This window comes from Camelina sativa, chromosome 11, assembly GCF_030686135.1.
Source record: "Camelina sativa cultivar CO46 ecotype springtype chromosome 11, ASM3068613v1".
Lineage (NCBI taxonomy): Eukaryota > Viridiplantae > Streptophyta > Magnoliopsida > Brassicales > Brassicaceae > Camelina > Camelina sativa.
This window is the reverse complement of record NC_141890.1, coordinates 25,371,856-25,387,059: the sequence shown is the minus strand read 5'-3', so window position 1 is coordinate 25,387,059 and position 15,204 is coordinate 25,371,856. Positions and strand designations below refer to the sequence as shown.

Sequence of the window (15,204 nt, the reverse complement as noted above, 5' to 3'; positions counted from 1 at the left end):
AAGATTCGTCCTAGAATCTGACAACACCACAGTCCAACTGCAACTTGTTTCCACCGTCGCAACGGTTCACACCACAATGTGACCCAACGGTTCACATAACCCTGACCCCACTGGTCAACAAAACCCAAAACCCGAGATCACTCTCGACCTACAAGGTCTACATCTAGTCACTATGCTCATATCAATGTCCTAGATATTGTTTGTTCCCTCACTCATCCATTCTCAGGTCACAACCTTCAAACTGCACTGCCTGCACACTCAGACCGTCATCCTCAAGCAAAACCATCTCACTCTTAGATCGTCACCCACAAGATCAGGGTACCATGGGAATTACTCATCTCCTCCAAGGAACTAATCAACCCCTAGGAGTACTAATACTCTTCTTTGCTGCTTGATAACTCTCTAATATACCTGTTTTAGACACCCTTTTTGTCAATATTTTGCATTATATATACCCTAACCTTAGCATTTTTAGGTCCTTAACCGTAGGAATTTGTATTTAGGCCATTTAGGGTACTGCATTGTTGCATTTGTGCATTTTGGATGAAAACAGGTGCTTTAGAGCCTAAAATGGGGAAAAACGAGGTCAAACCCGAGCATGTACCCGAAGAAGCGATTGTGCAAGAAAAACAGTCCGAACCTCAACCTGATCAAAAAGGATCTAAGAGTAGGAAGAAAAACCCCAAGACCTACCTAAGGAGCTACCCGACTTGAACCTCGTGCATCGCCTCGAGCAGACCCTCGGGCAGGACTAAGCAGCTAGGTTAAAATGGATTACATATATAAATCCCCCTCTTCTTCCTCTCGCCATAGCACGCCGCAGACACTCAAACCAGAGAGCGAGAGCTTCTGTGAGTGAGAGAGAGAGAGAGCGACTCAAAACACTTTTTCCATTGTTGTTAGGATTCAATTTTATTTCTTTTGCCATTCTTTCTAGTTTTCGATTCTCTACTCTACTACTTTTATCTTATTTTCAATACAATGCAATTTTCATTCATTTGTGTTTTTGTGATTTTTACCATGAAATTTGGGTAGTTAAATAAAGTTTCTAAGGATGGGATAGACAAAATATGTGTTCTTGATCGGTTAGGATGTCTTAGCTTGAATGTTTATCTTATATAAATTCCTTTCTAGATTGATGTTCTTAATACTATTTTCAGACCGAGAGGTTGAGATTAGATCTAGGGAGTTTTGCCATCGAGAGATGTTGTTGAAATGCTAGAATAAATCAATGCTAGAGATTTACTCACTTAGCCTAAGAGATTAGATGTGTAAGGAGTTTATTGACAATAATGAATCGGATTGTAATGCATGCTTGGTCATGTTTCTCCAACGAGAGTTGGGTAGGAGAGTAACTAAGGTTGATTGTTTCTATCACGAGAGTGTTTTAGCAAGATTTTAGAAATTCATTGTCTGGGGAATAATTGCTTGAGACACGTAGGACATCACAAATTGGTTAGAAACACTTACGAGTCGATTACCCCATCCTTAGGAGCTTTCTTATCTTGATTGTTTAGTTTTTTATCTGTAACTCGACCCCTTACCCGAACTGGTACTCGATCACCAGCTTCGTGTATACCTTCGAGCTGTTCATCCTTGTCTACTTGATCCGATCACCCCACCCGATCCTACACCCGAATGCTTGCATCGAGTACTTAGTTCATGTGGTTCTTGTTCTGTTATTTACTTTTGCTTATTTTAGGTTGTTAGAAAAATCCCACTATTGCTTGGCTTGACTTGCTCTGTTCTGATAATACCTTACCTGCTAGCATAACAACCATTTGGATTGATAACCCTTTGTACTACAACTGCATAGGGAATTGATACCCTCGGTGAAAAACTTGTTATCAATTTGGCGTTGTTGCCATTTGGTTCAATTTTGTTTGCTACGTTTAAGATTTTAGCAGTTGCTAGATCAAGTTCCATACTATCCATCGGTTCGGAACTGACTTGTTTACTTTCGTGTTTGTTTGTTTTGCATTTCAGGTACAACCGGCGTACCCACCCGACCCGTCACTCGATCACCTGGATCGGATAAGCCTTTGGGTACTCACTCGGTTAACTGATTGTGCATGCAAACACGATCCAAGGGTAGCCAACACCTGAGTCCATTGATAGACAACATCGACAAACCAAAATTACTCCGTCAACAACAAGTCCATCAACCGCAACCAACCACAATTGAGGAGGTCATGAATAATCAGAATGGTCCACTAGCTGCTCAAGAGAGGACCAATATAGGAGCAGGAGATGCTCCATCTACTCAGACTCAAAGAATTAGCATTGTGTCACCTGCTGTTCAAAACAACAATTTTGAGATAAAGAGTAGTCTCATCCAGATGATTCAGAGCAACAAGTTTCATGGACTGCCAATGGAGGACCCATTGGATCATCTAGATGAGTTCGATAGGCTCTGTAGCATAACCAAGATCAATGGAGTAAGCTCAAATGGACTCAAACTCCGGCTTTTCCCATTTTCTTTGGGTGACAAAGCACACATTTAGGAGAAATCACTTCCCAAGGAGTCTATCATCACTTGGGAAGCATGCAAAAAGGCGTTCATTGCCAAATTCTTCTCAAACTCCAGAACTGCAAGGCTGCGAAATGATATCTCCAGTTTTGTTCAGAAAAGCAATGAGACATTCAGTGAAGCCTGGGAGCGTTTCAAGGGATACACCAGCCGATGCCCACATCATGGATTCAGCAATGCTTCTTTGCTAAGCACACTTTATCGCGGGGTTGTACCTAAGATAAGGATGTTGCTAGACACTGCTAGTAATGGAAATTTCCTCAACAAGGATGTTGATGAAGGTTGGGACCTAGTGGAGAACTTAGCCCAATCTGATGGGCACTAAAATGAGGAGTATGATCGCACAATACGATCTTCTGGTGAGGATGATGCCAAGTACAAGAGAGACATGAACGCCCTCAATGACAAATCGGACAAACTCTTCAACCAACAACAACATGTCAATTCCATCTCTGAGGAAGTCCAGTTTCAACAACAAGATGGGGAGAGTGCTCAGCTAGAGGATGTAAACTACTACAACAATCAGGGAGGTTACAATAAAGGGTACAACAACTACAAACCAAACCCGAATCTCTCATACCGTAACCCCAATGTTGCAAATCCTCAAGATCAAATCTACCCGTCCGCAATCCAAGGAAACCAGGGCCAGCAAAAGCCTTTTGTCCGATATAATCAAGGCTATGCATCAAAGCAGCAGTACTCTGGCAATTACCAACAACAAAATGCACCACCAGGATTTCCACAACAGCAAGGATCACAAAACCAATCTCACGAGGCTGACCTACGCGAACTAATTCAGCAGATGATACAAAGTCATGCATCATCAGCGATGGACAATGCAAAACGATTCGCGGAGATGAGCAACAAGATAGATTCTGGGTACAATGACCTGAATGCTAAGTATGACTCTCTCAATACTAAGTTGAGATACCTAGAGGGCCAACGCACCACACAACCGCCTCCAAAACTCGGCCAACTTCCAGGTAAAGCAGTTCAAAACTCAAAGGACTACGCTACTGCCCGAGCAATATTTCTTGAAGATGTTGATGATTACCTCATTGAGGACAGCGATGTGCAAGATGGGGAGGATACGGATCATAGTAGGATGTACGAGCACCAGTACTACTTATCCAAGTATGAACCCTATCCTTCACTCGATGAGGCTGATCGAGTTGATGATCGAGCACTGGTTCGAGAATCTGAAACCAATGCACCACTCGAGGCTGAACCCGATGACATACCCGACGATAGTGATCGGATGATCCATCGAGTAGATGTTCAGATGACAGATCAACCTCAACTTCCTGCAGCTGAGGAAGGGGAATTAGAGGAACGATTTAGAGCAGCTCTTGATATACAATTAAAGGTGCTTGCAGAGCGTATTTCAAAACGAAAAGCCCCACCTCCTAAGCTCTTGCCACCACACGCTCTTCGAGAGGAAATCATCAAGGAGACAGCTCAGCTGGAGATTGAAGTAAAGGAAGCTGTTAAAGAAATGGGGAATGCGATCTTGACGAGTGGAGTGTGTTTAGATCCTGAACTGCGAATCAATGAGAAATTGGAGGATTCTGGCTCTTTTACTTTGCCATGTTCAATAGGCCTTCGGATCTTCAACAACTACTTGTGCGATTTGGGAGCTTCGGTAAGTATCATGCCACATTCAATTACCAACAAGATGGGTCTCAACAGATCTAAACCAAGCAGCATGTATTTGGTCCTAGCTGATAGAACAATCAGGCACCCAATTGGAGTCATGGAAAACTTGCCTCTCAGGATCGGAAGAGTAGAGATTCCTACCGATTTCGTGATCCTTGACATGGATAAGGAACCGGAAGATCCACTAATCCTGGGAAGGCCATTCTTGGCAACAGTAGGTGCAATGATTGATGTAAAAAAAGGACAGATCAGCATTGAGCATGGAGAGCACTGCAAAATGAAATTTTGATATCAAGAATGCAATGAAAAGGGCAACCATCGATGGTCAAGCTATTTCTGCTCAAACGAGGCCAAGGGAAATCAAGCGTTGCCAAGAAGCTCATGCCACATTTGCTATGGAACCAGGACAAGAACTGGAAAATCCGCTGAATCAGTCTGCTACAGTGGAGAGGATTCCAAAACCTCGCTCTCCCAAAAATAATGCTTAAAAAGCATGAAAAGTCAAGCTTAGTGACTTAAAAACAAGCTCACTTGAGAGGAAGTCCCAAAGATATCTTTTAATATCTTCCCATTTAATCTTATTTATTTCGTTTTGTTTAATTTAGATTTTACAATATTTCTATATTTCTATAAGTTTTTATATTCATTAAAAAAAAGAGAGAAAGGGGAAAAAGAAGAAAGTGGAAGTTTTGGGGAACCCGAGGCTTTACCCGAATACGTACCCGACGCGCCTGATCGTGTACCCACTCGGGTGGCGAGTGAATTCCAAACTCTCCAAAACCCTAGCAGCAGCCTCTTCTATTTAAGGGGGCAAAGCTTCTTTTTTTCTCCCAACACCACAAACCGATAAGTTCTCCCTCAACCTTAAGAACTCTTTAGCTTCCTTCTTTCTATTTTCTCTCAAAAGGCCAAGTGTTCTTAGATTTTCGGGAACTAACCCTATTAATCTCGGCTTAGTCTCTGGTTTTTTCCTTTCAAGGACTCACCAATGGCTCCAAATATCAAGACCTACCAAAAGAAGGGAACCAGGTCGACATCCCCCACTGCCAGAACCGGAAGAGACGCCATCGATGCTCCCCATTCCCGAGAGGGGGAGACCCTTCACATTCCCAACAGCTGAGTGGACGTTTCCAATCCCCTACCCGATGCTCAACCGGATCCGTCACCCGAGGAGGCACTCGAGCACCCGATCGTGTCGACACCCAAGTTCGCTCTCCAAGCCCAGTAGCGAGTGCAATCCACATATCTCCTCGACATAGGGACATGTCTATGTATGAGAGAACCGTCACTGATTCAATGGAGGTTGATTCAGATCCCCATATAGGAGAACCGGAGGAGAACCAAACCTCCAAGTTGAGAAGCAGAGCCGCGGTTGCGAGGGGGAAGAGACCATCTTCTGAAAAGGCTGAGGAGGTAGCTGAGAGGGCAGTGGAAGAAGAAGATCAAGAAACCGAGGGTGAGAGCCCAAACATTGAAGCGGAGCAGAGAGAACGCACCCGGTTGGCGTCGAGGAGGCTGAAGCAAAGAGAGGTGGAGACTCCGGCCAAGCTCTTCAAGGTCCTCCGCAAGATGAGCTTTGTTGGGACCCGCTACCCCTACCGCGAGAGGATGAAACAATTGGGGTTTGCTAGAGATGTCGAGTTCCTCTTCGACATGTGCCACCTGGGCCAGATGATGCGAGCCAACCTTGAAGCCTACGAGGAGGACATGGTTCACTTCCTTTCCACGCTGCGGTTACATTATTTCGAAGACCACCCAACCTTACCACCCGATGGGGGGATCGGTTTCATCACCTTCTCTGTGCGCAACAAGGAATACCGACTCACTTTCAAGGAGATGGAGAAGCTGTATGGTTTCAAGGCTGATCATGGAGAAAACATGGAGATAAGCAAGGAGGAGATGAAATCCCAATGGCTGACAATAGGAGATAAACTTCCCTACAAATCCACAAGCTCCAAATCTGCTCAAAGTAGGAGCCCTGTCTTGAGGTATTTTCACAAATCCCTAGCTTGCACCTTATTCGCTAGGAAGGAAACTGGGAATGTGAATGATCATGAGCTCCAGCTGTTAAACATAGCATTGTGTGGAATTTTGGATAATGCTAGGGACGGTAGACCACTAGTAGGGGATGTTGCAGACACTAGCATGATCTTTGTTTTGCTAGATCAGTTCTTGTATCTGAAATCTTGGGCAATGAAAATTGAGAGGCGAGAAGGATCTGGAGAGATCTCCATAGGAGGTTTAGTCACACCGATTTTGGTGGCTTGCGACGTGCCCCTGAATGGAGTGGTACATGAGCCGAGATGGCTAGATATTGACTACCTCACATTTGCGAGATTCTTGGCCTATGAGAAGCCAAATGATAGGTTTCTCTTCAAGTTCGTTCATCCAGCAGTCGGAGCTACTCCAATGATTCTGCCCAACGTCGTGTTCACAAAAATTCGGCTAGGAGAAAACATAGACTTTATGCCACCATTAGAGGAGTTGTACAACCCTGAGGGGGAATCTGAAGCTGAAGAGAGAGAGCCAACATGGCAAGGACAGGGAGGTGATTCAGAGGATTACGATTTTGAGGAGTATGTTTGCTCTCAAAAGCAACCAGTAGGAGTGAGAGAAGCTCACAAGAGGATCAGAAGGTTGAAGAGGATGAACAAGTTCCTAGCAAGGAAAGTGAAGGATCTAACTGGCACAATCAATGTGATGGGAGGTCAGATCATGGAGTTGCAAGACACGGCAAGTTGTGCCTAAGCTCCCACTTCAACATACACACCCACATGGATGGGGAGGAGTGGACCACTAGGAGGACTCCAAGGTTTGGAGCCATAAGAGCCTCATAGGGTGTCGTCGTACGAGCCACACATAGAGGAGTTTGCATCTAGACCTGATAGATCACGGCGAAGCCACTCAGATGCCTATCCGACGCCTCACCTGACGGGATACACGATGTCATACCTGATGCCTCCATCGAGCACACATTCGGGTGATCACTCGGGTCCTTTCCCTCAAACCTACCAAATGCCAGATATGATGCCTTACTCGATGCATCCTGTGAGCAGTTACACTTTCCCACTATACCCATCGTACTACCCAGTGAGCTACGCGATCCCTTACCCAATCAATCCCTCGGATGTTGGTCCGAGCAGGTCGTCCGTGCACATAACCGAGCTTTCTGATGAGCGAATTATGGCACCTGCTGAAGCCGGTGACGATCCTGGGTACACTTTGGCAAGCATGGAGGCTGCCACAACCTCCTTCTTCACCAACCCATGAGGTACCATTTTCATCCAAACCATTGTTTATACCATTGCATTATGTTTCATTTTCTTTGTGTGATTCTCAGATTTCTTTTTCAGACTTTTATTTACACAAGGGACTATGTAATTTAAGTTTGGGGGAGGGTCTGAGAATGTATTTAACATTGTGTTTTATTTTCTTATTTTCTTATTTCAAATTTTTGCATACTAGTTTTATTCATTTGAGTATGCATCTATTTGCAATAAAATTTTTTTTTTGAAAATTTTAAAAAAGAAAACAAAAGTGTTTTCATGTAGTTGCATTTACATATTAGGATTGAGTCTAGATAGTTTCATAAAGGATTGTTGCATATGCATTTTAGGGGACAATGATTAAAACCACCTTGTTTAAAGTCCAACCTTAGGATTGAAGTTATAGCCCTTAATCACAGTTCATTGTTGCTAGATCAATCTTTGAAAAAAAAAAAAATCTTTGTTTAAAACCTTGTGTCTTTTGAAAGCTTCTTCCACTTCTGTGAAACTTGCTTGAACATTGCATCATCTCTATATTATTGGACTTAACCTGAACTCAAATTATCTTGCTTATGGAATTTGAATGCTTGCTCATGGTAATTCTAAACTCGGGTTAACACTCTATTTTTGCCAATCTTTTCGCTTAACCCGAAATTGTTTTTCCCTACCCTTAAACCCAAACCTTTTCTTTCAAGCCTTGTTGTGAATTGTTGAGTGAGGCCTTTTCATTGTGTTATAGGTTGTGAAACCTTGAGAGTATTGATAACGACAAAGAACTGGCTCTTGTTTTAGCTAAGTTTAGAATCATTCGGACTAGCTAATAGAATCGGTTTTGAAAGATAGGTGGTTAGCATGTTTCTTTGGGGTTGGGTTTAGGAATAAAAGAGAAACTAAAGCAGAAAGTCCCTAAGGTTCAGTTTAATTAGCTCTAAGTCTCTAAGTGAAAAAAAAAAGAGAGAGAAATATCTTGCTATAGTCTCCTAGAAAAAAAAAAGAAGAGAAAAAAAATATATAGGTATATTAGGAGTTTAGCAAAGAAAGAAAAAGAAAAAAAAATTAAAAAGAGAGCTAGATGTCCAAAGTTAAAACCTTAGGGATTGTAAAAAAAAAAAGGGAGTTAAAATCAAGGTTGTGGGCAGTTTTACTCTAGGGTGATTGATAAAAAGAAAGTGAATGAGAAAAAGGGTAGATCATCAAGAGGTAAGCTTTGTATGCCCCAATTTTTCTCAGTCTTAGATAGTTTTTACAACTGTCTAGCATTCCTTCTTTTGAGAGTAAGCCACCTAAAGCTATTGTTTGAAACCTACCTACTAAAAAGTCTCACCCTTGAAACCGATTGATCTTGATTCACTTTCCATTTGCAAGAATTCGCCAAACACTTTAATGAATGTGAAAGAGATGTTCTTTGGAATTGCAAATCTTTACTGTTAGTTGGAGGATGAACTAGATCGATGCATGGTGATAAGCATAAAAAACAAATATTTGTAAGTATGTTGATTGATCTTAGCACTGTTAAACTATCTTTAAGGACTATAGCTTGAATCCTTTGCTTAGTACTAAAAGGTTATGAGTCCCCATTTTTAAACCTCATCCTCCTACTTCCTTGCTAGAGGACTATCAAGATGTAAATTTCGGGGTGTGATAACTTTCTAATTTACATGTTTTTGACACCCTTTTTTGTCCATATTTTGCATTATATACCCTAACCTTAGCATTTTTAGGTCCTTAACTGTAGGAATTTGCATCTAGGCCATTTAGGGTGCTGCATTGTTGCATTTGTGCATTTTAGATGAAAACAAGTGCTTTAGAGCCTAAAATGGGAGAAAACGAGGTCAAACCTGAGCATGTACCTGAAGAAGCGATTGTGCAAGAAGAACAGTCCAAACCTCAACCCGATCAGATAGGATCTAAGAGCAGGAAGAACAACCCGAAGACCTACCCGAGGAGCTACCCAACTTGAACCTCGTGCATCGCCTCGAGCAGACCCTCGGGCAGAACTATACAGCTAGGTTAAAAGGGTTTCCATATATAAACCCCCTCTTCTTCCTCTCGCCCTAGCACGCCGCAGACACTCAAACCAGAAAGCGAGAGCTTGTGAGAGAGAGAGAGAGCGACTCAAAACACTTTTTCCATTGTTGTTAGGATTCAATTTTATTTCTTTTTCCATTCTTTCTAGTTTTCGATTCTCTACTCTACTACTTTTATCTTATTTTCAATACAACGCAATTTTCATTCATTTGTGTTTTTGTGATTTTTACCATGAAATTTGAGTAGTTAAATAAAGTTTCTAAGGATGGGATAGACAAAATACGTGTTCTTGATCGGTTAGGATGTCTTAGCTTGAATGTTTATCTTATATAAATTCCTTTCTAGATTGATGTTCTTAATACTATTTTCAGACCGAGAGGTTGAGATTAGATCTAGGGAGTTTTGCCATCGAGAGATGTTGTTGAAATGCTTGAATAAATCAATGCTAGAGATTTACTCACTTAGCCTAAGAGATTAGATGTGTGAGAAGTTTATTGACAATAATGAATCGGATTGTAATGAATGCTTGGTCATGTTTCTCCAACGAGAGTTGGGTAGGAGAGTAACTAAGGTTGATTGTTTCTATCACGAGAGTGTTTTAGCAAGATTTTAGAAATTCATTGTCTAGGGAATGATTGCTTAAGGCACGTAGGACATCACAAATTGGTCAGAAACACTTACGAGTCTATTACCCCATCCTTAGGAGCTTTCTTATCTTGATTGTTTAGTTTTTATCTGTAACTCGACTCCTTACCCGAACTGCTACTCGATCACCAGCTTCGTGTATACCTTCGAGCTGTTCATCCTTGTCTACTTGATCCGATCACCCCACCCGATCCTACATCCGAATGCTTGTATCGAGTACTTAGGTCATGTGGTTCTTGTTCTGTTATTCACTTTTGCTTATTTTAGGTTGTTAGAAAAATCCCACTATTGCTTGGCTTGACTTGCTCTGTTCTGATCATATCTTACCTGCTAGCATAACAACCATTTGCATTTATAACCCTTTGTATTACAACTGCATAGGGAATTGATACCCTCGGTGAAAAACTTGTTATCACCGCTCTCTAGGACGAAACCCCTCAAGCTCGCTGATGACTCTCTATTTTACACCTTTTTAGGTCCTTTTAGTCATGTTTTGTATTGTCTTGAGTCTACCCTTAGCATTTTTAGGTCTTTAATCTTAGATATTTTCATTTAGGTTGTTAAGAATGTTGCATTGTTGCATTTTGGATGAAAACAAGTGCTTTGGAACTTAAAAAGAGAAAGAAAGAGGAGTCACCCGAGCATGTACCCAAAGGTATAATCGTGCTGATGAACAACCCGAAACCTTCACCCGAACAAGCGGATCTAAGCACAAGAGGAACTACCCAAAACCCAACCCGAAGAGGTGCTCGACCCTAGCCTCGTGTAGGACTTCGGATGATGGCTATGTGGCTAGGTCAAATGGTTACCATATATAAACCCCTTCCTATTTCGATAGCCACATATCACGACACAGAAAGTGATAGCTACAAAAGGCGATTCCTAAGCCGATTTTCATACTTTCTTAGAGAGATTTTTATACTTAGCATTTTTCTTTTCCAGTTTGTAATTGTACATTCTGCTCTCTACTGTTTTCGATTATACTCATTAGTTTTGACATTCTTAATTACGCAATTTTTATTTATCTCTGTTTTTATGTCATTTGTGATGAGATCTGAGTAGTGAACCAACGTTAGTGGGGATGGGATAGGCTAGTAAGTATTCTTGATCGATTAGGATGTTTAAGATTGATTGTTTCGAACCGAAAACTTGGGATTAGATTTTAGGCATTTCCGCACCGAGAGATGTTCGATGAAATGCCTAAATCAACTAATCCCAGAGATTTATTCACTTAGCCTACTTGATCTGGTACATGATTGTTTGCATCGTGTATCCCAATCGTGTAGTTCTTTGCTTTCTTCTTTTTATTTCTGTTCATTCTAGGTTGTTAGATAAAACCGTCTTATTTGCTTGACTTGACTTGCATTATTTTGATCATATCCTATTTGTTAATAACAACCATTTAGATTGAAACCCTTTGTACTGCAACTGCATAGGAATTTGATACCCTAGGTCATACACTTCTTAAGTGGGTGAAAATCTTATTATCACTCGCGGTGCACCAAGGGAAATAATAATTCCCTGAGGAGAACAAATCATCTCCTCAGGAGAACTAATCATCTCCTCTGGAGAACCACTCATCTCTCCTGGAGAACTAATCATCTCTTCATGAGCAAACAAGTCATAACGTCTATAAGCATCTCCTAACCGGAACTACCTCTCGTGGTTTGCATAAAACATCGCAATGTCCTACCAACCACCATATTCCCTTACAAGAATATCACCACCTCCATGACCATTGTTCAGGCCAACTCTAGAACATCCTAACCACTAGGGTGTTGACACATACTCTTACTGAAATTGACAAGTTATAACTATTCATAAAAGTTTCCATTTCTAGAACCGCATAATCATTTTTCCCATTACACATCAAGATTCATTAAGAAATAATCATAAATCTTCAAATGCAACAATCGTTTACAACTCCAAAACGAAATACTTAACAACCATTAAAACCAAAAAACTAAACTTCAGGATGAGTGTCGAGCCCTTCTTTCAGCTGCACCAATGTCACTGTCATCTGCTGCAACTTCGGATATTGAGGCCTGATATGCCCCACCTCCCTATAGTAGAAGCACACTCAAATGTTTCCTTGCATCCCACTCCTCTTGAGACAGCTCGCCAACCTATGATCCATGCTCCCGCATCCATAACATCCCTGACCACCTTGGCTTGTCACCAAAGTGTCCTCTTATGTCGTTTCACCGATTTGTTGCCCTTTCTTGGAATGCTCTGCTCCAACGTCTCCTCTGTCTGAACGGTTGAGATAACCACCACGGCATGTTCCCCCAGGTCATCCTCGATCTCAGTCGTGGTCTCCACTAGCTTTACCTTCGTGGCATAGTTTGCCCCCCGGTAGTGGATCCTCAAGTTCACATGAAGCACCAACATTAACCTCCTCACCTAAGCCGCCTTAGACTCCATCTCTCAAACCTCATACACCAAGAGCCGACTGAACTCCACATCCAGCTCACGAACTGACTTAGTGCCCTACGTCAACTGACAAAAACACACCTCCATCTGGTCATGTGCCTCCCGAGGAAAATATTTACGGTTGAGTTCCTCCACAAAATTAACCCAAGTCCTGTTCCTATGCACTCTCCAGGTAGCCACTGACTTCCACCATACATGAGCATCATCTGCCACATAATGAACTCCAATGTTCACCTGATACTCTTCAGGACACCTGAGAGACTAGAAGTTGTGATCCAGCCTCGTCCTCCATGCATCAGATACGGTAGGGTCGGTAGCACCCAAGAACTAAATCATACTGATCCTACGCATCTCCCTTAACATACTGATGTACTGAGAATGTGCTCCCACACCTACAACCACACGCTGCTGCACCTTCGCTGCCACAAGCAATACAACCGGAGCCTATGCCAGGACAACTCCTGGTAACCACTCCAACACCCGTACCGCAACTCACCAATGCCCTACCCCGTCACTGTAACACCCCGAACTGTTCTAGGACGAAGAAAGAATCGGACATGTTACTTGTGATACCCGTAGATAATCCAACCACGGTTATTAGAACAAAGCTAATACCTTCTTAGTCAGTCCATCCGCGGGTATCGTGCCTCTCAAACACGACCTAAGGCTTTTCAACCCGTACCATGTCCGCGAGTTGTGTTAGTCCGAATAAGACTATTATAGAGTAGAATACAAGGTTCTAATAAATTCTCATTTCATTTATTAAATTGTTGAAAAGAAATTACAAAGGATTGGGATCCTAGAGCCTAAGGCCCAAGGCGAGTCAATAATAACAAATTTAGTTTTACAAAGGCAACAAACTCTACACCGGTGCCTAGCGTCCGTGCTTTTCCCAAAGGCCTCCCAACTACGGTTACCTGAAAAACAAAAGTAGAATATTGAGTAATCTAAGATCACTCAGTGAGTCGGGGATCTAACAATCAACAACCCCAAACCCATTTCCCAAACAACAATCAAGCACACAACACACAATCAAGCTTTACAAGCAATCCTACACAACATAGAGTATACACAAGAGAAGCTAACTAACACTACAAATATTATGGCATAACAGCTATCACACTACTCACTACCAAACCTTAAGGCCTTTACTACTAATGCAACTCTAATTTCCCATAAGGCAATGTCTTTCGACCTAACTTGGTTGCAGATGCTTTAAGTCGGAAGCGGGCGGCTTCGGCTTAGGAGCATGACATGGAGTCACTGGTGGGTGAGATTATTGCATTAAGGTTGTGTGCTATCTCACAGGAGCCTTTGGGTTTGGAGGCAGTTGATCGAAAGGACTTGTTGAGCATGGTGCAGTTAGCACAGGAGAGGGACGAGAGGCTGGTGAACGCCTCTAGGGATGTCTGTTCAGACAGGTTTCCGCTAACAATACCATTCTTGTGCACGGTCGGATCGCTGTTCCCAAGGATGAAGAGTTGAGGCAGGAGATTCTGAGGGAGGCTCGTGCGAGCATATCTTTTGTTCGCTAGGTCACTGGGTCAGGATGAAGATGTACCGTGACTTCAAACGGTATTATCACTGGGTCAGGATAAAGAAAGATGTAGCTGATTAGGTTGCAAAGTGTGACACTTGCTAGCTAGTGAAGGTTGAGCATCAGGTTCCTGGTGGTTTATTGCAGAGTTTACCCATTCCAAAGTGGAAGTGGGATATGATCACGATGAATTTCTTGGTAGATTTGTCAGTGTTGTGGACGTTTAATGCGATTTGGGTCATTGTGGATCGATTGACTAAGTCTGCACATTTTCTGGCCATCAAGAAAACCATTGGAGCAGCGGTTTTGGCTAGGAAGTAAGTGAGGGAGATAGTCAGATTGCATGATGTGCCTGCGAGTATCGTGTCTGACAGATATTTCAACTTCACCTTAGTGTTTTAGAGGACGCTTTAGGCAGAGTACGGCCTATCATCCTTAGACAGACGGGCCATCGGAGAGGACGATCTAGACCTTAGAGGTGTTTTTGAGGATGTGTGTGCTAAATTATGTTGGTCATTGGGCAGATCACTTGAGTTTGCTTACAACAATAGTTACCGGGCGAGTATTGGGATGGCTCCTTATGAGGCATTGTATTGGAGGCCATTTCATACACCGTTATGCTGGACTCATATGGGGGAGTGATGTTCACATATTTTACCCTGTTTTCCCTTAATATATTCACATCTTTTGCATCCTTTGCTATCCTTTTTGACCATTATTGCATAGTTTTAGGATTGTTCTTGCATTAGAGTGTAGTTGCATTGCATTTGCATCTTTTCTTGCATAAACAGGTGATTTTGGAGCCTAAGGAGCATGGAAGCAATGCTGAGGAGAAGTGAAGCAATCATGAGGAGAAAGCAAAGGAGTTAACGCTGGAGAACCAAGGTCCGGAGTCCCACTCGACTGCCCACTCGACCAGACACTCGACCGTGTGCTGAGAGTGGCTCGACCGAGTGGAAGGAGCACAAGAAAACCCAACTCGACCGGTCACTCAACCGAGCACCGGGTCGAGTTGGCCGAGCCGCCTGGATATTTTGTCTTTTAGCATTTTTAGGGCTTCCCCTCCTTTTTCCTATTTAAGGACCTTGTACCCTGCAGCCACAAGGAGC

General features: G+C 42.5%; 1 protein-coding gene and 1 non-coding gene across 2 annotated transcripts; one reads left to right on the top strand and one right to left on the bottom strand.

Moving 5' to 3' along the window:
- The first annotated feature begins 2,072 nt into the window (after positions 1-2,072).
- On the top strand, positions 2,073-4,674 carry LOC147934370 (uncharacterized). Its single transcript, XM_087472605.1, has 4 exons — positions 2,073-2,297; positions 2,505-2,801; positions 3,057-4,384; positions 4,497-4,674. The coding sequence occupies exons 1-4, from the start codon at positions 2,073-2,075 to the stop codon at positions 4,672-4,674; spliced, it is 2,028 nt and encodes a 675-aa protein (XP_087328731.1).
- On the bottom strand, positions 2,595-2,701 carry LOC147934371 (small nucleolar RNA R71). Its single transcript, XR_015573291.1, has one exon. It is a non-coding gene; the product is annotated as a small nucleolar RNA R71 (small nucleolar RNA).
- Positions 4,675-15,204: the final 10,530 nt, after the last annotated feature.

Coding starts and splice junctions, on each gene's coding strand:
- LOC147934370 (XM_087472605.1), top strand. CDS start 2,073: ATGCAAACACGATCCAAGGGTAGCCAACACCTGAGTCCATTGATAGAC. Junction 2,802..3,056: donor GAAATTTCCTCAACAAGGAT/GTTGATGAAGGT, acceptor TACAACAATCAG/GGAGGTTACAATAAAGGGTA. Junction 4,385..4,496: donor GATCCACTAATCCTGGGAAG/GCCATTCTTGGC, acceptor TGCAATGAAAAG/GGCAACCATCGATGGTCAAG.